Here is a 22,294-nt window from a genome sequence, read left to right on the forward strand (position 1 = left end):
TCCAAGATATCCACAGCCTTCTGATACGACCCACTAAATGCCTCGAGTTCCGCTTGTGCCATAGTCGTGACGAGAGCGGTGATAGTCAAGACCACACCTGGGTCTCTGTCGCCCATCATGGAGACAATTCGGGCTGCCCATTCTTTGATAGGCATAACGCTAGGGTGCTTTCTGTAGAGTCGCAGGAGAGTGAGAGCGGCCTTCTTCTTGACGAACGTGGAAGATGTACTGTATATTCTGTAAGTGGTGGCGCAATTTTTTTATCATTACACGTACGCGCTGATCATTGAGCGATAGACACTCTCGGCGAGCGCTTCAGCCATCTCCTTACCACCAAGAGTCGCAATGGCATGCAATGCCAGACAATTGTTCACCTCGTTCTGGTCCTCGAGATCTTTATGAAGAGAGTTGATTACCAATCTCGCAAGATCAGAATTCTCGTGCATCAGGAGGGTCAATGCAAGATATCCCTATAAACAATTGTCAGCTTGGGTACCACATTCTGTAATCAAACTTACGATCTGCTTCTCGCTGTACTTTTGCGAACTGATTAAGTTGATAGCCTCCATATGTCCAACGTCCACCTTGTACCCCAGAATATAAGTGAACACTACCTTGGCGAGATACTTCTTCTTTTGATATCCATCGAGGTTCCCATCCTTGAACTTCTGACGGATGTGAGCCATCTCACGGTTGATACGCTTTTCCTCGAGCTCCCTGACACGACATGCTCGCAAATCAGAGATATACTGAGATCATAATATGTGTTAATGAGTCATATATGTAGCTCGCAGTTCACTTACTTGGGTCAGACCCCTCATTTGGGTGGCCATGATGACGACGACGCGGTATGTGTGGATTGGGCGAGTGAGTGGGTCTTTTTGCCTGGTTGTTTTTCGTGACTAGCGGTGTTACTGAGTGTCTTGAAGATTACTTCAGTGGTTAGGGGCGGCAATAGCAGTAGATGGGATAGTATAAGGATGTGAGGAGAGTATGTGTACAAGGTATAGCGGGAACGCTCTGACAACAACAATAGGACATAACAACGAACATGATATGCATCATCATTCATAATAAGCCTCCGAGAAATTCCACATCACTCTATTTTGAGCCGCCGGTTCCACCGCGCCGCCGTTTCGTCGTCGTCCACCACCACCAACATTGATCATCGAGATATCCCAGAAACTATGCATTATCCATTGTCATTGTCCATTCCTCAATCACATATATACTTCCTCCTCTCACCCCCACAGAATTAGAAACAAGCGAAAATGGCAAAAGCAAAGACCACAAAACAGAAAACTGTTCCCAAAGCACCCCCCACAATCACCCCCCCGGATCCCGCCCACGCAATCGCTCATGTCCCAACACACACTACAGATGAGAAGCGGGAACAGCAAGCGAGCAGCAAGGGATCTGTAACAACCCCAGCGGAGGTGGAGGAGGACGTCTGCTTTATTTGTGCTGAGCCGATAACGTTCTGGAGCGCGGGAGTTTGCGGACATAAGACTTGCCAGTGAGTAACTTTCTAATGTGCTCAGGTAACCGAATGCAATTGCCCTGAGCTGACAAGGTGATTCAGTGTTTGTGCAGTTCGATTAAGGACGTTCTACAAGTGTGTAATAATGTTCTTGAAATTCCTCTAGCTCTTAAACTAAGTCTTTGCAGGAAAACCGACTGCACGTTCTGCAAGACTCCTCTCCCTACTGTGCTCTTCTCTCGCTCACCTGATACTCCCTTTCCGAATGAGAGCCACCTGGAACCATCTCCTCCTAATGTGATCGCTAAAGCTCAGGAAGAAGCCAAAAAGGGTGAGCGGTGGGATAAGGGCTTGACACTTCCCGGCACTTTAGACTTGGGCGCTTTCCCTTATGTGGACGAAAAACTCGGTGTAGTGTTCGAAGATGAAGATATGGTATGCCGGTTACATCAGATACCGAGATTTAGCTGATCCTCTGGCTTAGATGGAATCAATCCTCACCCTTCTCCGATTCAACTGCCCGTATCCAGAATGCTCTTTCCAAGCAGTCAACTGGCCATCGCTCGAAAGACATACTCTTTCAACCCATGGGAAAGTCATATGTGCCCTCTGCCGATCACAGCTTTCTAGGTTCGCGCACGAGCAAGTGCTATACACTCCACATCTCTTGCCTTTACATGACCCATCGAGGTTGAAAAGAGGCCAGAGACCGCCCAAACCTAGGGGTCCAAAGGAAGAGGAGGAAGTAAAGAGTTGGGAAGCGCCTCATCCAATGTGCGAGGTAAATCAGGCTCTTTGAGATATGTGAATGGCGTTAATAGGACGATATAGTTTTGCCATAAAGCGTTCTTCGGTCCAGACGAGCTTTTCAAGCACATGAGAAGCGACCATGAAGAGTGCCATGTGTGTAGAGAACAAGGTAATCGGCATGTTTAGTAGGTTACCTCTTTTTCGATTCTTTTTTTACTGATGTTATTTTTCTCTCTAGTTTTGAAAACTACCATAAACTTGAGCAACACTGGAGGTAAGCTTTACTGGCGTCATTTGACTGTCTAACGACGAATGAAGGGATGAGCACTATCCTTGCACTCAGCCACAATGTATTGAGGACCGATTTGTCGTTTTCGGGAGCGAGCTTGATCTTCGAGCACACATGATGGAAGTGGTATGCTTCTCACATCTTCCGTTTTACGTTCCAGTAGTTGACCAGAATGAAGCACGGCAACCAAATGTCTGCTCGAGACAGAGCCAATGCTAGACATCTTCCTGTCGATTTTAACATCCCCTCTTCCGGTGCGCGTGGGGCGAATCATTCAGGAGGTGGTCGTGGCTTCTCCCTCGGTCAATCGTCTGTTCCCGGTGCCGGTAGAGACTCCAGCGCGCCTTCACGGATGCGAGCCAACGATTCGCCACATGTTCAAGCATTGGATGATACCCCCGCAATGACCCCAGCCCAGATTGCGCAGCAGAGAAGGCAGATTCAAGCTGATCGAGCTGAGAGTGTGGCAGCTGGACAGAATATGGGTAGGAGAAGAGGATTTGCGACTGGTTTAAGTAGGGAGGGCGAGGCGGCGCCTAGCCCGGCGTCGATGAGTGCTCCGGCCAGTGGTTATAACACTCCCCGAGAGGATGTGGACGAAGCTACAGCTTCGTAAGTAGTTTAATCGAAGAGGGCATTAATGACGCTGATCACGCTTTTGTCAGACGCCACGCTGAGCTCCTTTCACGAGTAAGCATGCTCACCAATGATTCCGCCACCAAGCTCGCTTCCTTCCGCTCTGCTGTGCGCTCTTTCAAGAGCAACGAGTCTGGTGCCCGTGATATGGTCGACTCGATTTTCAACGTCTTTGAGCGTGATTTGGACGTGACCGTTGGCATTGCTCGCGAAGTTGCCAAGCTCTTTGGGGCCGAAGGTGACAAGGACAAAGAAAAGGATCTAATTGAGGCCCTCAATACTCTTCGAGTTGAACAACGTGACCAGTTCCCTTCTCTTGGGTCTGCTCCTTCTGGTCTTGGTACCAACTGGTCTGGTGTTGCTTCCGGTACTATCCTCAATGCCAAACGTGCCACCCGAACGTCAGGCACTAACCGAGCGGTATGGGATCGCGTCGAAGCTGCTGCTGCATCTCAGCCAGTGAACAAGCCCCGAGCCACAACTGGAGTTGGCGGAAGATGGGTGCCTGGAGCGGGAGGTTCAAGAGCGCAGCTGACCTCTGAATCAGCTTTTCCCACTTTGGGTGCTGCCTCGAGCTCCGCGGGACCATCCAGAGCTGCAGGCTCGTCATCCTCAACTTCTAGCGGTGCATATGCCACTCCTTGGGCCGCTGGTGGTGCCGGTCCATCTTCTCGGACACCTTCCGCTCTTGCTGGTCCCCAAATTCGTTCTGTCCATAACCCTGCGGCTGCCACCACCAAGAAGAGCAAAGCCCTTTCCTCTGCCGCTTTCCCTGCTTTGCCTGCCAGCTCTGGAAGTAGAACTATGACCGCTGAAGAGAGAAAAGCGTTGTTCAGCAAGCCGACGCCCAGAGAGGAGAGTATAAGAAGGATTACTGGCCAGGCGAATGCGCCGCCCCCTTTGAATAATTGGACGGCGGGATCAAATAATGGACGAGGGGAAGAGGATGCGATGGAAGGTTTGAGTTTGGAGAATCAAACGACGATGCGAGGGCAGGGACAGCAGCAGGGTGCTGGAAAAAAAAAGGGAAAGCAGAAGCAGCTCTTGTTTTCTGTAAGCGCTAGACCTTGATTGACTTGGAAACATCGTTTGAGATGTGAACGATGTCAACGAGAGGGAATTATTATACATATCTACATGCAAAGTGAAGTATGTGGTACAATGGATGGCTGTATTCAATTATTCTGGCAAGATGGTGGGGGCCACCAGCGGTTCCGGCCTACCTAGGTGGTCAGCAAAAGATGCTAAATGGTGACGAACGGGAAGATACTTACCGTAAAGCAAACACGACCTTTTTTCTGACAATCCCCACTACCGCATAATGTCTAGTCCTCTCTTTTCGTCCTTGTCTCTTCTTCCTCCTCTCCCTCTTTTCTTTCTCCTTAGCATCTTCTAATTTCCTTCTTTTTCTCCTTTCGGTACTGATGTCCTCTTCGTCCTCATCTTGGTCCTGCTCCCGACCGCGTTTTGGGAAACCGAAGTCATCAATCTGACTTTGTGCAGGACTTGACATCTCTATATCTGACGAATAATCTTTAGGCGTTGATGGGGGATAAAACGGTGAACTACTTCCGGGTGCTTCTCTATCTTCCGTGGGTGTCGTTTCGGCATCCTCATCTTTCTCAAAAAGTGGCCCTTCCTCATCGTCTTCCTCCTCCTCTTCATCTGATGATTCTTCATCTACCGCATCACCCTGTACAGCAATACCTTTTATTCTTTCCGCATCTTCCGCTTTGCCTCCATTAGCCAATAAATCACCAGTTACACGACGGATGACCACGTATGGCTTTTGCAGGTTAGCGAATTTTCCGTGAAGGAGATGGTGTGGTCCAAGATGTAATGTTGGTTTATCCTATTTATGGTCAGTGAATCCACGATGATGTGTTCAAATGAGTTAATCCCTCACAGGTGTATCCAATCCAAGCACTCCGACCACGCCATTGGACTTTTCTCCTTCCCATGTCAGCTCTCCTTGAAGCTCAACCAGGACAAGGTTTCCCCCCAACTGGGCTAGAGGTGGAGATGAAGCGTTTGTCGGGGTTACATTGAACTGAATGGGGTCCAGCGGAAGGTGAATACGCATTTTAAAAGCAGCGTATTGGGCGCAGGATCCTATAAAGAGGTGTACGACGGGAAATTGAGTATGTGCAAGAAGAAGGAGAACGCGTTGTCATAATAATAACACTCGTAATAATGATCAATCTGAACGCGTCGAAATCGTTGGTTGTTCTCACGGTGGAAAGCTAGCGGGATCAGATGACCTCCACTTTGAGTTTCCATCAGTAAACATTTATATGACATCATGCGTATGTCAGGAACACCCGCCGCTATTTTTATTAAAGACGTCAAGGAAATTTCTTCGCTCGGCCAACACTGGTGCAACGACGAGCTCGGAGCTGCTGGCCCGGTGGAGTAGTGTGGTGGCGCAGCCTTTGATACTTGGATCGTCGTCAACTGCCTTCGTCGTTCCTTGTGTCTAGACTGTGGCTGGGCTGAATATCCTCTCTTTTGAGCCTTGCTCCAGATCCGGTACGTAACTTCCCGCCCGGGATAGTTTAAATAATCTGTACGATTGAACCGGAATGTTCGTCATTCATCAACAAATATTATGGCCAAATGTCAGATGACTCGACTAATATGCTAGGTTACACACTCTCTGGCCAAGCATGACGGGATCCCATGGGAATCTTTCATGAATGTTGTACTTGTACTTATCCTCCGTTAGCCCAGAATCCATTCCATCTCCTTTCACTTCCCCCTGTCTGACTTTCCGCCAGCCATGTCTCGCCTTTTATCTTGGGCGGCTCTTTCCCTTTTGAGCCTGACCGCAGCTCAGAACATCACCCAGACCACTTCATTCTCATTCTCCCCCACCCCTGTAAGCACGAGCGTTCCCTCCCCCGCCGCTCCCCTCAACAGTACAGTGCCCGGACAAGGAATTTACCCCCCTGTTCAAGGTGAGTGACCAAGCCTTTTTATCTTTGAATGAGACTCGGAACGGCACAGTGGCTGACTTGATGAACGAAAGCTCTTTGCGCTGGAGGAGCAAATGTACCATTCTGCCCGGGAGTTGTAGGTGCAATATCGGAGTAAAAAGTGGTTCAATCTAATGTGATGCAGCTCCTACAAGACGTCCAGCTTTCTGGTATTTTCTCTGATAGCAAGGTAGGTCGATGACGAATTTCGAGAATGATCTTGAGCGGAAATGGACTGACCAGTAAGACAGACATTTGTAGACAAGGTATTGTTCATCTTGTGATACTGGGAGGTATATCTTGCAGCTGATACCCATTGAACATAGCCAACAGCGAAGACTCTTAACGAAACTTTGTCCGCATGGGAGGCTCTAGGTGACAATGTCACAGTCGGAGATGTGGAAACATTTGTCGAGCAATACTTCGTCCGTGTCTTCCCCTTAATTTGTTATCCGAAGTTGGAATTGATTTATCTCTTTGATGGCAGAAAGGAGAAGGTCTTGAGCTTAGCCAAGTTGAGCTCGAAAACTTTGTTGAAGACCCTGCTATACTTGACAACATTACCGATCCCGTCTTCAGAGCTTGGGTAAAGATTGTGAATGGATACTGGACTCTCCTCGCCAGGTGAGACACGGCTTCGAAAGGTGCAAAGCGCTAGCTAATGATTGTGATACCTTCATCAGGGAGACCAACCAATCGGCCCTTTGCAATGGAGACTGCGAGTCAAGTTTGATTCCTCTGAACCATACTGTTATCGTTCCTGGCGGGCGATACAGGGAAATATATTATTGGGATTCTTTCGTGAGCGGCGCCTTTCACACATATCGCATGATTTTGGCTCATCTTTTGTATAGTGGGTGCTGGAAGGTCTTCTCAAGTCTGAGCTGTACGACTATGCCTGGGATTTACTACAGAACTTTATGGATCTCATTGATGTCAGTTCTTTTTGTCTGAATGAGTGAAGAGACTGTTGTTGATAATGTCCGCAGATCTATGGGTATCTTCCCAACGGCGGGAGAAAGTACTATCTCAATCGTTCTCAGCCTCCAGTATTTGTCCAGGTATGTCGCAATATATAATACTTTCATTATTATACGGATGCTGATGAAGCGCAGATGATCGATGCTTACATCAAGGCCACTAACAGCATTACTCTTCTTGAGCGAGCTCTCCCTGTAGCTTCAGTTCGTATGTCCCTTCGTTGATACGACCGTTCAGCTGACTATAAGACATCAGTCCGAGTTAGAATGGTGGGCAAATAACAGAACCTCAAATTTCACGTCACCCTTCACCAATCAATCCCGCACTATTGCTCAATATTCGGTCACTAACAGCGCTCCTCGACCAGAAGTATGTCCAAAGTCCTGTCCCTTCCAAGCAATCTCTCTCTGATAAGCTACCTAGGGTTATGTTGAGGACTTCGAAACGGTGATGGGAGCTTCCCCAGCCCTCAACGAAACTGAACAAGCCGAGTTGTACTCGGAGCTCGCTACTGGCGCCGAGTCAGGCTGGGACTACTCCTCACGATGGTGCGAGCAACCACTCCTTAACACAACAGATAACAACCCTTCCTTAAGGACCTTGAAAGTCAAGTCAATCATCCCTGTTGATCTACTGAGTCTGATGGCCGGAGACCATGCCCTCGTGAGTTCATCACTGATATAGAGGATGGGATTATGGCGCTGACATAGGTTTAGCTGGCCAATTTGTATGAGCTTTATGCAAACAGTACTGGGGGTGGAGAAGGGACAGGCAATGAGGAAATGTCAAAGAGGGATGGGGAATCTGATGATGCAGCGAGCAAAATTGCATACCATCGTCAGATGGCCCAAGAGTTCAGCGACTCGATCCTCGATCTCTGCTGGGACCCAGAAAAGGTGAGCCTTGGAACCCATTTGGTACCGAAAAAGTGCTTACAGAGGGGACTCGCATGCAGTCATGGTTCTACGACTTTAACGTGACTTCAAACTCTCGCTCCAACATCTTCCACGCGGGTGGCACCTGGCCACTTTGGCAAAACATTACTCCATCCGAAATTATGGGCAACGAAAGTGCGGCTCTTTCTTTAGTTTCAGGATTTAGGTTCCTTTTGGGTCACTACTCAGGGGTCCCAAGTGTGGCTACTCTGCTGTTTACTGGACTGAACTGGGTACGTTCCGAGGATTTTTCGCGCGGAAAGAGGGTTGCTGATTGATGGGCAGGATTTCCCTAACGCCTGGCCGCCCCATGCGTGTAAGTCAAGAGAGATGGCCACTAGCTGTAAAAGACATCCATTAACATCGGAATAAAAACCACAGATACCGCCATCAAAGCTTTTGAGACACTTGGTCGTGTATTGCCCAATGCCACTGTCCTTTCCAACTTGACGATCCCCTTCGATTCAGTGACCGAGAACCAACTCGGTCTCTCAGAATCCGAGCTCCAACCACAACCCCAATCCACCATTGGTAACGTCTCTCTGAACACCGAGACCTCCCAAGACAAGCCCTGGCCTCTTGCTCTCTCAATTGAATTTGCGAACAGGTATTTGGGAGCCGCATTCTGTTCATGGTACTCCACCGGAGGGCAAATTAGCGGATTATTGACACAGTTGCCGTTGAGCGACTTGAATGCTACTGGAACCTATACTTCTGAGCAATCAGGTAAGGGGTTTTCGGAGCTGTGATTCATATCAGCTGACAATAAATTGCCAGGCGTGATGTTCGAAAAGGTGGGCTTACCTTCGCATATAGGGTTATATAGGTTTGGAGCAAAACTAACACGTCGGTAGTTCAATGTTACTGACACAGATGCCGCTGGAGGAGGTGGTGAGTATACAGTCCAAGTCGGATTCGGTTGGACAAACGGAGTAGCCCTTTGGGCCGCTGGCGAGTACGGACAGTACATCCCTGCACCCACATGTCCCCTTATTCCGATCATCGAAGTCAATGGGACGGCTGGTTCCAATACCTCTGATAGCTCGGTATACAAGTCGACGGATAAGGATGGCGGTCCGACAGCGAGTGACACCACTACGTCCAAGAGCTTGTTTGTCGGATACCGAATCCCGAGAGAGTAGGCTCGCCCGCGAAAGGACTCTTATGAATCAATCCTTTTATAATTTGCTTAATGACATGTGATGTATTTTGAGGTTCGAGGGTGAGATATGAGCATCATTATTGATGATCCTGGTATATATGACAGCATCTTCGTCTCAAACCAAGGGATTCACATGTTGTCTGAGGAAATACAAGTGGTTGAGGTCTAAACTCAAGGGTAGCTTATTGCATTCTATCCCTTAAAACATGACCTTCAGTTTGACTCCAACTCATAAATCCAGATTATAAAAACGTGGTATGTTACCGATGCTATGTTGAACCGTAGCTGAGAAAAAAAGGAAAATCCATCTTCTTACAGGACTTTATCAGATAATAAATGATTAGCGCTCTCAGATGCATAGTCAGAAGAACTTAAGGAGGGCTGGATGTAAAGCTAGAAGTCAATGGATTTGCTCGACATCAGATGTTCATCCCACATCCCCTCATGCATCACTCGCTATCTTCATACCACCATGGATTGCGGGACTATTGCCCATGGTTTTCCTTCAGTAGGTGCGAGCTATTAATACCACGATTAATAATGTCAATCGCAGCGTGAACTTCATATTTCGCTAGCATAAGTGTAGTTTTTGAGGTCTTCCTATCTTCCACAGAGCAGTGATATGGTCATTATTGGCAACAGACTACTAGAAAGAAGTACCTGAATGCACTGTCAAACGGGTGTGGCCAAGGATATGCCACAGAACAAAGTTCGTCACTGCCGTCAAGAGAAATGAGAATGGGTGCCAAGACTCCTAGGTCTTAGGAGAGTAGGGTGGAGAGCGGCGTTTGTGATCCATTAAGGTAACAAAACCGGACGGTACTATTGAATGGAGGACGGTGTAAGCTCCGAGAGGGGACGAGTCTGTTATTACCAAGTAATATGGCCCATTTTTGTGTTCGATTGATTGTCCCATATTGTGTTGTTGCTGAGTGCTACTTGGACCTTGCAACATAGTTGCTTCGTTATTGTCTGCTGTTATCAGAGATTCAGAATTGTCAGTTGCTGGTTGCCTGTTGCTGGTGTGACCTTTTTCCACCCTTGTTCGCTCCTTTTTCCAAGGTTCATCACTTACCCTTCAACTCTGCATTACTCTTGATTGCTGCGGTAGTATGGGACCGGATGGTTCAGGTGTCTTCACCTCTTCCACCATGCCTGGCTTGATGGCTAAAATCATGTCTGGAACATTGAGAAGTCCGGCGCCAGAGCTGAAAGAACCCCTCGTGGCCTTCGGCCTCCGAGCTCCAATTATTGCCAATGATCTGTCGCCCAAAAACAAAAAGCAAATGATCAAGAGAGCAACTTACAGGTTACACGAAGGAGGTTAAAGTTGCGGCTCATTTTTCCAAACTTCAGGCACTGAGACGTTGGCAATCTCGCCTAGCTCACAGGCAACAGCGAAATAGCGTGTTGATTTCCAAATCAAAGGCGTGTGATGTCCATGCGTGCCATCAAGGTGGGGGACGGAAGAGGATATTACACTCTCATGTCTCATGATGCGGGTGACGAAACACTGATGGAGACACCGTTGAAAAGACAAGCCGACGGAAAAAGCAAGAACCATGAATCCTAAGGATTTGAATGACTATAATTATGGACTATAGTATGAAGAATGGGTGAAGACGACATTAGCGAACGAACGACGGGCGAAACATACATGCGTAGGAGCCTGAGAACACGGAGAAACGAAGAGGTGGTGATGGACTTCCGATCCCAACGCGAAATTGCCGTGAGGAACGAGGAACACAAAGACGCGTGAAATAGACAGGAACCAGGAACCAAAAACGGGAAGTCAAGGATGATATCTTCTCCGTTCCTCCGACGATCATCATTCTCCGCATTCCTTTTTTTTCTCTGCCTCCGTCTCCACGCCGTGCACGCCGGTGCGCGTATCCGCGTTTTCATTATCCTTTGCTTTTTGGTTATCTTACCTTTATTATACAGTACATAGTGCACGAGACATACCTGAGCCTCAATAAAGCTGGTAGAGACTCTATTTTCAGATTTTAAAGGAGGAGTTGTTGTTACTACTTCTTCCCATGGTCTCTTCCGCGCGTCCTTGATGATGTCCGCAGAACAGGGACATCCGGCATGGCATGCAGGCAGACGGTAGAAATAAATAAGCTCATTTTGGATCATACCAAGTCCCACAGACGAAGATAATAAAGTTAATAGGGAAAGATGCTTGATATTCGTTTGATGGACCATAATACTACTATAAGTGACTATTAGTATCATCGGCCCGGCAAGCAAGTGCGAAATAATAACGTACCTAGGTAGTCAAGTAGGTGTCCTATGCCCTTCTTTCCCTTTTTCTCCTTATTTTTCTATGCTGTAGTGACTGTACAATAATAGAAGTCATTTTCCATATTGCTGCTGTTCGTGTTGTTCCTACTGACATGCAACGTCACTCCTTTATCGTTGATCATGATCGTTGATCCAATTTCACATTACGTTTGCGTTCGCTCTACGTTACAAGCCATCTCGAACGCACACTAACACGGCGTTGCATTACAAGTGCTAGGTAATACTCACATCATTATCGCCAAAAGTGGAAGGAATAACACGCTTTCAATATCAAGTCACAACCCAATCAAGTCCGCCTTTCAACCTTCAATTGAGCCATGCCTTCTGCCACCGCATCAACTTCATTCGGAGTTCGGACACTTCAGGCCTCAGGGAAATGAACGGGGGGTGGATTCCGGCTGAGGTAAGGAGGAGGGTCGGCAGTTTCAGGGTTCAAAGAATCGCGGATTATATGAGATGCCACTGCAGAGAAGAAGAGGCGTTCAGCGACGCGCCGGTCCCTGAAAAGTTATTATCTCGCCCTGGATCCCTCAACCTTTTTGGCCATTCCAGACGCGAAATCGGAGTGAAAGACGCATTCTCACAACGAAGCCACATCTTTCAAACTTTTCCATTGGGACAAACCTGCAGAAGCCCAATCGACGGCGAACATATACCGTCTAGCATGCACCGGGAGGTTAGGAGGAGGATTCACGTTAATTTTTTCCCAAATTTTAGTGGTCATGCACCTATCTTTTTCTATCACCTTTCTTGTTCCCTCCGTCTCGACGAGACTGTCTCCTTCTTCTTAACAGCACTGTTGATCGCATTCAAGTCGTGCTGGTTCACGCTTCCAAACAATCGTTCATTATCGCAAAGGTCGCTGGCCGTTCTTTGAGACCGCAAGACTACTGGGTTTTGCTCATCTAGACGATTTCACTGTTTAATCGCCCTATCGCTTTATTTGCAGTCTTCCTGGCCCAGATTCGACCACTTCAGTCGCCACTAAACTAGCCACCTTCCTTGTTCTTGAACCGCCCGTGAGTGGAGACTGATAGCCAGCCGCGAATGAGCGCTAATAATGTTCACAGTGTCAGCGTAGTTAGAGCAAAAATGCTGACACATTTATTCTACGTCGTCGTTGTTTCGGTGTTGTCTCTGGTCTCACAAGCCCAAGATGACGGCTGGCATCTGGATTACACTTACACTTTGGTCAATGAAGAGCTTGACCCCATTATCAGCCCTAACCAGCAATCTTCGCATATGCACAAGATCATTGGTGGTTCAAGGATGGCCGCATACTACAATTTTGACGATTATTCAGCCGCAAAATGTTCTTCTCTACGTATTCAGGCGGATAAGTCCAACTACTGGATGCCTCGTAAGTAGACACGACGATCATGACGTGTCACCCTGACTTTTTTTCTCTTTCCAGAGCTCTATTTTGTCGACAATAGCACCAACAAATTCGTCCCTATCCCTGCCAAAATTCGATTCTACTACTTCCTTGGTCGTAGTTCGACTGCTGAACCCGTCATCTCTTTCCCGAAGGGTCTCCGAATGCTTGCGGGAGACCCCTTCAACAAGGCTCCCACGGATGTCGCCTCCTTTACTTGTCACATAAATGAGGGTTTCATTGATTCCCTCGCCGCTGATAATTTCAACTTCGACAGAGATTGTCCTTATGGCATGAAGACGGAGCTCTTCTTTCCCCCTTGCTGGGATGGCTACAATCTATACAAGTCCGATGGCTCCCATATGGCGTATCCTAGCCAAAATGCTCGAGATGGAAGGTGCCCTTGGACTCATCCTATTCGACTTCCAGCCATCCAGCTCGAGTACACTTGGCGAACCAGCTATTACAATCCGGGTACCGTGCTCAACGGACACTTGGCTTGGGCAAATGGTGATACGACAAGTTACGGTATTCATGGTGACTTTGTGAATGGTTGGGATCTGGATGTGCTGAACGCGGCATTGAAAGACCCCAGTTGCGTAGGTATCAACATGTCTATGTAAGCGGTTGTCACATAAATTCTTGAAGCCAACTTACGTTCCTGCAGCCCCATGGATGATTGTCCAACATTGTTTGCCCAATTCGACGATGCTGCTGCTTCTACCTGTGTTCCCGAGAGAGGAGTCCTTACCGAAACTTTTGGTAACACTGATCTCGTTCCCATCGACCGTCTCCCTGGTTGCAACCCTCTGTGGTCTGATGGTGACAAGCCAACTTGTGACCCTCCTATTGCCGGGCTCGATGTTTCGGCTTTCACAGGTACTGATGGCCTGTATATCGCGGATGTTGAGGATCAAAAGAATTTCATCTGGCCTACTGAGCCTGGATGGACCAATATTGCCTGTCTTCATGATGTGTCCTCCCTTTCTGGAGGCACTTCATATGCCGATCAGTCGATAACAGTCGAGAGCTGCACTTCTTCCTGTTTGAAGTCGGGTTACAATTTTGCGGGAACTGGACAAGTTGGGACGTACTGGACATGTGAGTGCCAGTTACTGTAAATCTCCCACCGACACTGACCGCCCTTCATTAGGTGTTTGCGGCACTAGCATCAGTTCCAATGCTTATGTTGAGCCTGGAATGTGCACTTCCGCCTGTCCTGGCAATTCGAGTGAAGCCTGTGGGGGGTCTTACAGGTTTAACATCTGGTATGCCCCGAACGGGACAATAAGTAACTGGGGGACATCTCGAGATGACGGCTCAGAATATTTAGGCTGTTATGACGACCCGACTACTGCTTCTGATGGTCTCTTGGGACAAGCAACTTACAGCTTTCAATCCGCTTCCATGACAACGGAAGTCTGCATCGAAGCTTGTGCTCAGGCCGGCAATAGGTGGGCAGCTACCCTGTTGGGGAGGAACTGTTACTGTGGTGATGAGTTCTACTACGGCAAGGGAACATTCATGCCCGACTCTTACTGTACTGTATCCTGTACTGGAAACTCTTCTGAGATATGCGGTGACTTTTACAAGTCTTCAGTGTACAATATCACAGGTGTCCAAGCTGCCAAGGCCTCCGACAGCCACCTAACTGGTTACCAGGGCTGTTACGAAGATAAAAGTGGTCATCTGGCCTTGACAAACAATTCTTGGACGTCTACGTCCTTGACCCCTCTAACATGTATCAATGGCTGTTCTGAGCTTGGTTACTCCTATGCTGCGTAAGTGGCATATAGTGCTCGTTTTTATCTCAGCATTTTGTGTCGCTGACGGACATTGCGCGTCTGCTTCCGTTTCATATTTGTTTCCGTCCGCGCCTTCTTCAAAATCCCGACTACACGACACGCACAACGAACGCATTAACAATTACGTTCTTGTTCCCTGGCCATTACTGTGACTTGCATCAAATGTACGAACAGTGTGGAAGGGGGTAACACATGCTATTGCGGCTCTAAAGTTTCCTCTACAGTCACAGTACTCCCTGCTAGCCAGTGTCAGACAGCATGCACCGGCAATTCATCCGATAGTTGCGGTGGCATCCAAGCTTTGGATTTATATACCATGGCCGCTGCCACGGACACCCCTGCCACTATTAGGGCGTCTCATCCTGCTGGATACCTCGGATGCTACAAGGATGCTGGAAGCAACATGGCCTTCAGCAATTACTACACATACCACATCGCTTCAATGACTGTTGAGACTTGTAAAGCAGCTTGTGTGGAACTCGGATATCTTTATGCTGGGTATGTTCATCTATTCAAGAGTGAAAAATCATCTGACAGATGTACAGCGTGACTAACGGTTATTACTGTCAATGTGGTGACAATTACCCTGAAACTACCCAAATGGTCGGTGACCTTTACTGTACTACGCCTTGTTATGGAAACGCTTCAGAAACATGTGGCGCTGGTGGCTATCTAGAAGGGTACGACCTGAGCGACATGACAGCTGCTCCTGAGATGTCTGGAACATCAATGAACTCCTACATTGGATGTTATGATAATTCCAATCGAGGCCTCACCAATTATTCGTATGTGGACGGTGCGATGACTGTTGAGGCCTGTCGAACCACTTGCTCTGAGTTTGGATATAGTCTTGCTGGGTTAGTTTCTACCGTCCTATACAAGATGCTTATAAACTGACAATCAATTAGTGTCTATTATGGCAGCTACTGTGGCTGTGGTGACGCTTGGACCGGAGCCACTCAAAAATACCCTTCCAGTGCTTGCCAGTACTACGCTTGCAAGGGCAATTCATCCGAATGGTGTGGTGGTACCACTCAGCTGGCTATGTATAATGCGTCCGACGTCGTTGTGACCTACGACAAGCCTTCAGGTTGGCTCTCATGCTGGAGCGATTCCGCAGCTTCTCGATCTCTTACCGGATACTTTTACTCTGCCAACCCCATGTCTGCTCATGCGTGTCGAACTGCTTGCAATCAACAAGGTTACACATATGCGGCTACGGAGGCGGGGAATCAATGCCTTTGTGGTAACACTCTGGGAGGCGAGAAGGCTCCTACTTCTTACTGCAAGACTGTCTGCTCTGGGAATGCCAATGAGACGTGCGGTGGTTCCAATTACATGGATCTGTACAACGCGACGGGCGCAACGGCCTCCAATGGTATCGCAGGCTACCTCGGTTGTTTCACTGACAACTATAGTCTCAATACAGCTTCTTACGTCAGTGATTACATGGACGTTGACATTTGCAGCCGATGGTGCTATGCCAGAGGCGCCGCTTATGCTGGCGTTAGAGTTAGCAGTGGCTCTAACATGCAATGTAAATGTGGTACGTCTTCACCTAGCCTTGTGACCACTCTTTCTGCATGTGCCACCCCTTGTACAGCGGATTCCAGTCAGCCTTGTGGCTCAACTACGGCGATTGGTGTTTATCAACTATCCCAGACATCCATTACTTCTGGTGAATTCCCGATCTCCAGCAACTCGTCAGGGTATGTGGGCTGCTACCGAGATGGCAGCACACGTATGCTTCCCTCTTACTCATTCTCGTTGAGCACCATGTCCAATCCTCTATGTATCTCCAACTGCAAGGCCTTAGGCTATGACTTGGCTGGAACGTAAGTCTTCCTTCACTTCCAGTGGATCATGCTGATATTCTGAACCACAGAGAGTATGCGGAGCAATGTTGGTGCGCTAACGCTTTGAATGCAACCTCCGGAGGCTATAAAGTGCAGGAAAGTGACTGCTCGACCACTTGTTCTGGTGGTGCGGGCATTTGCGGCGCTAGCGGAACACTGTCTGTATGGTCTACTGTCAACGCTTCATCCGACTCCGTGGCTGTCGAAGGCTACAAAGGTTGTTACTCTGTGGGCGACTTTGTTTCCTCAACCCCGCTGACCTACTGGGGCGATTATATGACGACCGACCTTTGTCGACGTACATGTCGATCTGCCGGTTATGCAATTGCTGGTCTCACCAACGCCAACATCTGCGTATGTGGTGACAGTGCCAACTATGGAGCGCAGGCTGCCCCCGCAACATGTGATGCCCCTTGTAAGGGCAACACCACTCAGACATGCGGTGCCAAATATTCCAAGGCCCTTACTATTTTTGACACGACCGGTGCTGGCGCCCAAGTCCCGTCGGGCTTTGCTGCTAATTACGTTGGCTGCGTCTCAGATGGATCCCCCCTCAAGCTGTCGGCATATTCTTTTAAAAACGGTGGTATGACGAATGATATGGCATTCAAAATCTGTTCTGCAGCCAGTTATCCCGCGTACGGTACCGAGAATGGTAATGAAGGACATTGTGGGACGAGCAAGCTTTCAGTCGCCCTTCTTCCGGACAGCTACTGCTCAACAGCTTGTGCAGGTAAGTATGATGATGAATCCCAAGCTGGCGCTGACATTTGAGCAGGTTTAGCGACCACCTGGTGCGGCGGAGGCGGTAGATTGTCCTACTTCTACCTCGACGCCACGACGAACGATACATGGAGTACCACCCTTGCCTCATCGACTTCGGCAGTCGCCAACTCCACCTCATCGGCCTTTATTAACGCTACTGCCATTTTATCTACACGTACGACTTCCAATACAGCGACAGCTACCGCCATTGTTACCTCTCCAATGCCACACACGAATGTCACCCCTAGCAGTACTAGTAGAAACTCAAGTATTTCGGCAACTGCCAGTGTATCACCATTCAGCGCATCTGGCAGCACATCCGTGACGAGCTTGCTGTCCGGAACTGTGTCATCTTCCAGTGCTTCCACCGACATCAGTCCTGCTGTTCCTTTAACGTCTACTGCTTCTATCAGCAATATCGCTTCCTTCATAGCCAGTCAAGCTGACGCCTACAGTACAAGCACAGAGACTATATTGTCAGCTTCCTCCACTGAGGCCGGTCCCAGTGGAGAGATATTAGTCCCGTCAAGCACCAGTTCATCCCTTTCCAGTTCATTTACTGCTAGCGCCCCTGCGACATCGCTTCCCATTTCATCTGAGGCATACCCCTCTTCCCTTTATTCGATGAACTCTTCTACCGCTTCTGCCTCAATATCAATCGTCACTTCCGTTATCACCATGTATATCAGCACAAGTGCATCATCCGACACTCTAGGCAGTTCAACCTCCACTTCTGCTGCTGCTGTTCAGACGTCCAGCGTCAGTTTGGGATGTTATTCTGGCTCTTCATCATCATTTTCTAATGCCAAAATGACCAGTCACGACGATCTTACTGCTAGCATGTGCCAGATCTGGTGTAACGCCAATTACTATATTTATGCTGGTCTCACAAACGGCACCACATGTGGATGCTCCAATGAGCTTGATGGTATGCCGAGCACTAGCGATGATGCATGTACAACTGTCTGTTCTGGAGACGCTTCGCAGGCGTGCGGAGGCGACGGCAGCGTATACTCTGTGTACACGGCTGTGGCAGCTAGTCAACAAAGGAGAAGGTCTGAAGTTGAGCAGCCTGCTGCACGGGGCGAAACTAATAAAGGGGAGAAGATGATCTTCCATGGTCGTCGAGTGAATAGACGCACAACCGCTAGCTGGGCGGCAGGATTGCTTTAGAACAGACCTTTTAGTTTGTTGTCTCTATCCATTTTCCTCCTTATTTGATTTTTGTGACCGTTACAAAGGATGTACATAGCCTTTATATTTTTTACGTACACTTTTGTTTAGTATCTATAGTCTTTATATGATTTCAATGACATTCATGAGCTTTTGTAGCAGTAGTGAATGAAGGTTCATGCAACTTATTTTGACTTGTCCAGATTATAATGCTCCTGTTTGAGGCTGCCCTTTACGATCTCTAAGGAAAATCAAAAGTCCCTCGTACACCGTCCATCCAATCGCAGCAGATACAGCTTTGCGCGATATTCGTAGGGAAGTTCCCGAGAAGAAACCCAGTGGTCCTCGCTCCTGTAAAGTATAACGAGTCGGTGAATGACCAGTATGTAAGCGAGACAACGCACCTGAACGACTCTTGCAATGGCTTTCCGTAATGTGGGATGCTCAGCCGGATTGACCTGCATTCTGGTCTATAATATTCTGAGTGAGCAAATTCTTTCTATGCCTCAGAGAGAGACGCACTTTGATTACATCGGCCGGTGAAGTGATGATTGTGGCAAGGGTGGCAGCCATAATACCTGCAACGTTTGTCAACATGCCGCATAAGTATAATCTAATTTAATTCACCTGAGCACGAATGTAAGGCCGCATTAGGCACCCCTGGTAATCTCCCTGCGTAACGTTGTCAACTTGTCTTTTCAAATAACAAAACCCCGAACTCCACACATACCTGCCAACTCTTTTGATTTCTCGTAGAATACCAGGTACAGTCCCGCATACGGGGCATCACGGACTGCGGTGGCCGTGAATCCTTGATAGAAACCTTTCACCCCTTGGGTGCGGTACAAGGAGGAGAGGGCACCGAGAATAGAGTGGTAATTAGAATATCGGTTACTCTACATACAGTATTAGTGATAGCCTGATGAGTGATTAAAAGCTAAGGATATACCTCAAAGCGAGCTTTGATGACTGTAATAGGGCTCAAGACGAAGCCCACCGATGTCCTGCCCACGGCTCCGGCCAACAGGTTTCCGCCAGAAGAAAGCTTCACGATCGCCGATCTGGAGCCTGCCTCCCTCTTCACTTGCCCAGATGGCGTTAATATTTTATTTCCAGACACTGGCACCGTTATGGAGAAATATGGGACTGCTGAGAGCCGATTTCGGATAGCTGAGAGGGAATAAAAATATACAGCTACTCCCGGGACATTCCTGCAGTCCAAGTTCAGCGATTGACGGAAGAGACGGTCGATGAATGATCCTCACGCACCTGACTAACGTCGGAATGGTACCTCTCCATAGTCCCGATATTCCATCATCTTTGATGACCTGCTTGACAACTCCTCTTAATTTTTGCCTATTCAACGCGCAAGTCTCGGTGATCAGCAAAATATACCTATGTTGGCAAAATCCCTCCATTTTTCAAACACTAAGGTTGTGACACTGGCCACGAGAGGCGAGAAGCAGATGGATTCACCTCTTGGAGCCTATACCTTCTTGGCTTTGCTGTAATCTTGTCTTGAGAAGATCGAGGGGCTGTAAGACTACAGCCGAAGAGAGACCTGATAACGCGCCTGAAAGAAGATGATGTGAGGCTTGAAGATTGACCTTGCTGCTTGCGACAGGTGGGGAGGCAGAAGGAGAGGTCATCTGGGACAAGCTCTAAGGGTCGCGGGTTAGGTTGAGAAGAGAAAAGAGAGAAAATCTGTGAATCGGAAAGAGAAGTGACGAGAAATGGACATCGACCATCGAAATGGTCTGAAATCGAACGGAGGTCAGTAGCCGGTCAAACGATAGATAGACAAATCCATGACCCCATGCTCCGCAATTTGTTTTGCCCCTCTATGTTGATGTCGTGCCCTTCGTGCATCCCAGTGTCAATTTCCTCTAGATCACCAGACATGGCCTTCCCAGTATGTACACCTCTATATGGCTGGAAAGAGCTGCATAAAGATTAAAATATTACTTAGGACAGCGCAGACAGCGTTCACTCTCTTCTTGCACTCCTTCGATCTACTCAAGACGACCCTTCCGAATCTCAGTCTCAAGCGTTTACATCTACCTCAGCATCCAGGCCTGGTCCTAACAGTATCACCCAGAATTTATCTTCGCGTCCTATACCCTCCGGCGCACAGCTTGCGGACCTCCTCACTTCACTCAATGCTCGACCACCGCCACGACAGCCGAAGATAGACTCCCCGGGGAGGCGAGAGTTGATAGAGCCATTTGGGCCTGTGGGATTGGCCGGACTATCAAGGTCTCCATCTGGCCGACAAGAAGATGGACAGAGAGCTTATGAACGGGACTATGGGCGAGAAGTGGAAGAACATTATTCAGGGTCAAGAGAAACTGAATGGCAGCCGCAGAAGCCACAGCCTAAAGAGAGAATGCGGGAGCCGGGATACGGGGACATGACCTTCATGAGAGCACTCCCTATAATTACAGAGTTGTTGGACGATCATAACTTCAAAGCAGAACTGAGGAAGGTGGGTAAAGCTTGTGCGCCAAGATCGAAGACTAAAGTTGCCGCCCGACGCCTGTAGATGAAGCAAGACCAAGATGCTTTGGAAAGGAGACTGTGGGCCAAAGGTGAGAAAGTCAAAGCAGATCACGAGAGAACAGTCAAAGCAGAGAAGGACATGTGAGTCGTACAACAGTCGTCAACTGCTTGAAAGCTACTCGCTGATGTGAAGGCAACTAGCGCGAAGATTGCCAGGCAATCTATAACCTCAGAGAAAGTCAGAGTGAGTATTATTATGGCTCTTATCCTCATCATTCCGAATTTTGAGACTGACTCTGAGTCAGCAATGGAACAAGACTCTTGCAAATAACCTCGACGCATTCTACCGCCAACAGTGTCTCCCGGCAATTGACGGTCTTGCCGTTCGCCAGCGCCAACGTTTAAAAGATTTAGGCGTCCCAGGTCTAGGAGAGGACGGAGGCAGCGGGGTGAGTGACGAAAAAGTGCGACAGAGGATAAAAAGAATACTTGAAGTGCTTGAAGCTGGACTGGAAGAATGATGATATGTAGTATGTAGATGTCATAGCATGTCGTAAGGTCATTATATTGTATGTTTATAGAACGTTAAAGTAGATACCAGGGCTGTTTAGTTCTGAATGTAACGTCAGTAAGTGCCCTGTGAAGTCTGCTTGACTCACTTCTCGCCATTGATGTCCACACTCGCAGCATTTACTGTCAAGAAAGATTAGCAAAAGGTTCTAGCTGAGGCACTTTTCAAGCCAACCCACTAGAAAGTGGTCATAGGCTCATCCGCCGAACGAATCTGCATTTGCCTGAAGTATGCCCGTCTGTGATCACATTTAGGACAGGCAGCTAGTTACATTGTTAGTCCAAAGACGTAGTTAAATTGTCCTAAATCATATCGTTTGTTTGTGGACTCACTATCTGTCTTATCCACATTTGCCCACGCTTCTTTGCCTCCTAAGACGTCGTCCACTTCCTTGCGCTTGAGATGCGTTCTCATTGATATCTGGTTATGTAAGTTAGCCGGAAGTCCGTATCCCATCATGATCCCTTGGAGATTACATACTTGACGTTCGATGATGAACTGGTATGGGCAAGTGGGACAGACCCTATGCTACAGCTTTCAGTACAGATCTATAACGAAGCCAGGCGGCAAACACGGCTCTTGCAGCCTTAACAGCAGCAGTAGACGCACCAGCACTTGTCTGTACTATCTTCACGATCTCCGATTGTGAGACTGTTGGCGCAGTAAGGGCAGAAGAGCATTGTGTGGTGAATTTAACGAGGATTGCCTTAAAAGATGAATGAAAAACAAGAGGAT

At 48.1% G+C, this 22,294-nt stretch overlaps 8 protein-coding genes across 8 annotated transcripts in view; 4 read left to right on the forward strand and 4 right to left on the reverse strand.

The window, feature by feature from the left end:
• CNG00660 (vesicle-mediated transport-related protein, putative) overlaps positions 1-1,021 on the reverse strand; it is a 4,236-nt gene extending 3,215 nt beyond the window's left edge. Inside the window, exons 1-4 of the mRNA XM_024657493.1 lie at positions 804-1,021; positions 519-749; positions 277-470; positions 1-228 (exon numbers count right to left, since the gene is read on the reverse strand). The exon at positions 1-228 is cut by the window's left edge and continues 4 nt beyond it. Of these exons, the coding sequence (XP_024513174.1) occupies positions 1-228; positions 277-470; positions 519-749; positions 804-833 (683 nt within the window). The 5' untranslated portion in view covers positions 834-1,021. The remainder of the gene's footprint in view (positions 229-276; positions 471-518; positions 750-803) is intronic.
• Positions 1,022-1,190: 169 nt separating this feature from the next.
• Positions 1,191-4,326, forward strand: CNG00670 (cytoplasm protein, putative). Its single transcript, XM_571785.2, has 9 exons — positions 1,191-1,516; positions 1,583-1,615; positions 1,669-1,915; positions 1,965-2,261; positions 2,312-2,415; positions 2,469-2,504; positions 2,549-2,645; positions 2,698-3,131; positions 3,185-4,326. The coding sequence occupies exons 1-9, from the start codon at positions 1,272-1,274 to the stop codon at positions 4,224-4,226; spliced, it is 2,535 nt and encodes an 844-aa protein (XP_571785.1). The 5' UTR covers positions 1,191-1,271; the 3' UTR covers positions 4,227-4,326.
• CNG00680 (hypothetical protein) lies at positions 4,271-5,314 on the reverse strand. Its single transcript, XM_024657494.1, has 3 exons — positions 5,062-5,314; positions 4,430-5,007; positions 4,271-4,374 (listed from the first exon to the last, which is right to left on the reverse strand). Exons 1-3 carry the CDS (start codon positions 5,236-5,238, stop codon positions 4,335-4,337), a joined length of 795 nt encoding a protein of 264 aa, XP_024513176.1. The 5' UTR covers positions 5,239-5,314; the 3' UTR covers positions 4,271-4,334.
• A 189-nt stretch (positions 5,315-5,503) lies between these two features.
• CNG00690 (trehalase precursor, putative) lies at positions 5,504-9,274 on the forward strand. The gene is made up of 18 exons (XM_024657495.1): positions 5,504-6,112; positions 6,184-6,227; positions 6,276-6,320; positions 6,382-6,396; positions 6,457-6,555; positions 6,618-6,754; positions 6,814-6,931; positions 6,985-7,065; positions 7,120-7,191; positions 7,246-7,314; positions 7,367-7,480; positions 7,535-7,774; positions 7,828-8,007; positions 8,067-8,279; positions 8,332-8,362; positions 8,428-8,772; positions 8,824-8,840; positions 8,901-9,274. The coding sequence occupies exons 1-18, from the start codon at positions 5,935-5,937 to the stop codon at positions 9,186-9,188; spliced, it is 2,286 nt and encodes a 761-aa protein (XP_024513177.1). The 5' UTR covers positions 5,504-5,934; the 3' UTR covers positions 9,189-9,274.
• Positions 9,275-12,272: 2,998 nt separating this feature from the next.
• On the forward strand, positions 12,273-18,669 carry CNG00700 (conserved hypothetical protein). The gene is made up of 10 exons (XM_571791.2): positions 12,273-12,534; positions 12,586-12,875; positions 12,930-13,509; positions 13,558-13,991; positions 14,044-14,671; positions 14,870-15,193; positions 15,241-15,552; positions 15,604-16,530; positions 16,581-17,284; positions 17,330-18,669. Exons 2-10 carry the CDS (start codon positions 12,608-12,610, stop codon positions 18,487-18,489), a joined length of 5,337 nt encoding a protein of 1,778 aa, XP_571791.1. The 5' UTR covers positions 12,273-12,534; positions 12,586-12,607; the 3' UTR covers positions 18,490-18,669.
• CNG00705 (hypothetical protein) lies at positions 18,584-20,256 on the reverse strand. Its single transcript, XM_024658597.1, has 8 exons — positions 19,966-20,256; positions 19,759-19,845; positions 19,439-19,700; positions 19,220-19,385; positions 19,117-19,161; positions 19,012-19,067; positions 18,894-18,959; positions 18,584-18,840 (listed from the first exon to the last, which is right to left on the reverse strand). The coding sequence occupies exons 1-8, from the start codon at positions 20,136-20,138 to the stop codon at positions 18,694-18,696; spliced, it is 1,002 nt and encodes a 333-aa protein (XP_024514522.1). The 5' UTR covers positions 20,139-20,256; the 3' UTR covers positions 18,584-18,693.
• CNG00710 (expressed protein) lies at positions 19,869-21,765 on the forward strand. Its single transcript, XM_024657496.1, has 6 exons — positions 19,869-20,401; positions 20,459-20,974; positions 21,032-21,129; positions 21,190-21,232; positions 21,294-21,616; positions 21,676-21,765. Exons 1-5 carry the CDS (start codon positions 20,306-20,308, stop codon positions 21,507-21,509), a joined length of 969 nt encoding a protein of 322 aa, XP_024513179.1. The 5' UTR covers positions 19,869-20,305; the 3' UTR covers positions 21,510-21,616; positions 21,676-21,765.
• CNG00720 (RNA polymerase III smallest subunit, putative) lies at positions 21,516-22,266 on the reverse strand. Its single transcript, XM_024657497.1, has 6 exons — positions 22,169-22,266; positions 22,040-22,082; positions 21,892-21,979; positions 21,738-21,822; positions 21,648-21,681; positions 21,516-21,601 (listed from the first exon to the last, which is right to left on the reverse strand). Exons 1-6 carry the CDS (start codon positions 22,237-22,239, stop codon positions 21,596-21,598), a joined length of 327 nt encoding a protein of 108 aa, XP_024513181.1. The 5' UTR covers positions 22,240-22,266; the 3' UTR covers positions 21,516-21,595.
• Positions 22,267-22,294: the final 28 nt, after the last annotated feature.

The sequence above is a fragment of the Cryptococcus neoformans genome (genome assembly GCF_000091045.1).
Source record: "Cryptococcus neoformans var. neoformans JEC21 chromosome 7 sequence".
In the NCBI taxonomy this organism is placed as follows: Eukaryota; Fungi; Basidiomycota; class Tremellomycetes; order Tremellales; family Cryptococcaceae; genus Cryptococcus; species Cryptococcus deneoformans.

What these genes read in the sequence shown, in the direction of transcription:
- CNG00670 (XM_571785.2), top strand. Translation starts at nt 1,272, where the DNA reads ATGGCAAAAGCAAAGACCACAAAACAGAAAACTGTTCCCAAAGCACCC. An exon ending in TGTTCGAAGATGAAGATATG is followed by an intron (nt 1,916 to 1,964) that starts GTATGCCGGTTA and finishes CCTCTGGCTTAG; the next exon opens with ATGGAATCAATCCTCACCCT. An exon ending in GTGGACGAAGCTACAGCTTC is followed by an intron (nt 3,132 to 3,184) that starts GTAAGTAGTTTA and finishes CGCTTTTGTCAG; the next exon opens with ACGCCACGCTGAGCTCCTTT.
- CNG00680 (XM_024657494.1), bottom strand. Translation starts at nt 5,238, where the DNA reads ATGCGTATTCACCTTCCGCTGGACCCCATTCAGTTCAATGTAACCCCG. An exon ending in TGCTTGGATTGGATACACCT is followed by an intron (nt 5,008 to 5,061) that starts GTGAGGGATTAA and finishes GACCATAAATAG; the next exon opens with GATAAACCAACATTACATCT. An exon ending in AAGGTCGTGTTTGCTTTACG is followed by an intron (nt 4,375 to 4,429) that starts GTAAGTATCTTC and finishes CCACCTAGGTAG; the next exon opens with GCCGGAACCGCTGGTGGCCC.
- CNG00690 (XM_024657495.1), top strand. Translation starts at nt 5,935, where the DNA reads ATGTCTCGCCTTTTATCTTGGGCGGCTCTTTCCCTTTTGAGCCTGACC. An exon ending in ACAGCGCTCCTCGACCAGAA is followed by an intron (nt 7,481 to 7,534) that starts GTATGTCCAAAG and finishes TAAGCTACCTAG; the next exon opens with GGTTATGTTGAGGACTTCGA. An exon ending in CGCCTGGCCGCCCCATGCGT is followed by an intron (nt 8,363 to 8,427) that starts GTAAGTCAAGAG and finishes TAAAAACCACAG; the next exon opens with ATACCGCCATCAAAGCTTTT.
- CNG00700 (XM_571791.2), top strand. Translation starts at nt 12,608, where the DNA reads ATGCTGACACATTTATTCTACGTCGTCGTTGTTTCGGTGTTGTCTCTG. An exon ending in CTTGGTTACTCCTATGCTGC is followed by an intron (nt 14,672 to 14,869) that starts GTAAGTGGCATA and finishes ATGTACGAACAG; the next exon opens with TGTGGAAGGGGGTAACACAT. An exon ending in GGCTATGACTTGGCTGGAAC is followed by an intron (nt 16,531 to 16,580) that starts GTAAGTCTTCCT and finishes TCTGAACCACAG; the next exon opens with AGAGTATGCGGAGCAATGTT.
- CNG00705 (XM_024658597.1), bottom strand. Translation starts at nt 20,138, where the DNA reads ATGACCTCTCCTTCTGCCTCCCCACCTGTCGCAAGCAGCAAGGTCAAT. An exon ending in GAAGGTATAGGCTCCAAGAG is followed by an intron (nt 19,846 to 19,965) that starts GTGAATCCATCT and finishes CGCGTTGAATAG; the next exon opens with GCAAAAATTAAGAGGAGTTG. An exon ending in TCATCAAAGCTCGCTTTGAG is followed by an intron (nt 19,386 to 19,438) that starts GTATATCCTTAG and finishes TACTGTATGTAG; the next exon opens with AGTAACCGATATTCTAATTA.
- CNG00710 (XM_024657496.1), top strand. Translation starts at nt 20,306, where the DNA reads ATGCTCCGCAATTTGTTTTGCCCCTCTATGTTGATGTCGTGCCCTTCG. An exon ending in CACCAGACATGGCCTTCCCA is followed by an intron (nt 20,402 to 20,458) that starts GTATGTACACCT and finishes AATATTACTTAG; the next exon opens with GACAGCGCAGACAGCGTTCA. An exon ending in GTCAAAGCAGAGAAGGACAT is followed by an intron (nt 21,130 to 21,189) that starts GTGAGTCGTACA and finishes GAAGGCAACTAG; the next exon opens with CGCGAAGATTGCCAGGCAAT.
- CNG00720 (XM_024657497.1), bottom strand. Translation starts at nt 22,239, where the DNA reads ATGCTCTTCTGCCCTTACTGCGCCAACAGTCTCACAATCGGAGATCGT. An exon ending in AAATGTGGATAAGACAGATA is followed by an intron (nt 21,823 to 21,891) that starts GTGAGTCCACAA and finishes CAATGTAACTAG; the next exon opens with CTGCCTGTCCTAAATGTGAT. An exon ending in GAGCCTATGACCACTTTCTA is followed by an intron (nt 21,682 to 21,737) that starts GTGGGTTGGCTT and finishes CTTTCTTGACAG; the next exon opens with TAAATGCTGCGAGTGTGGAC.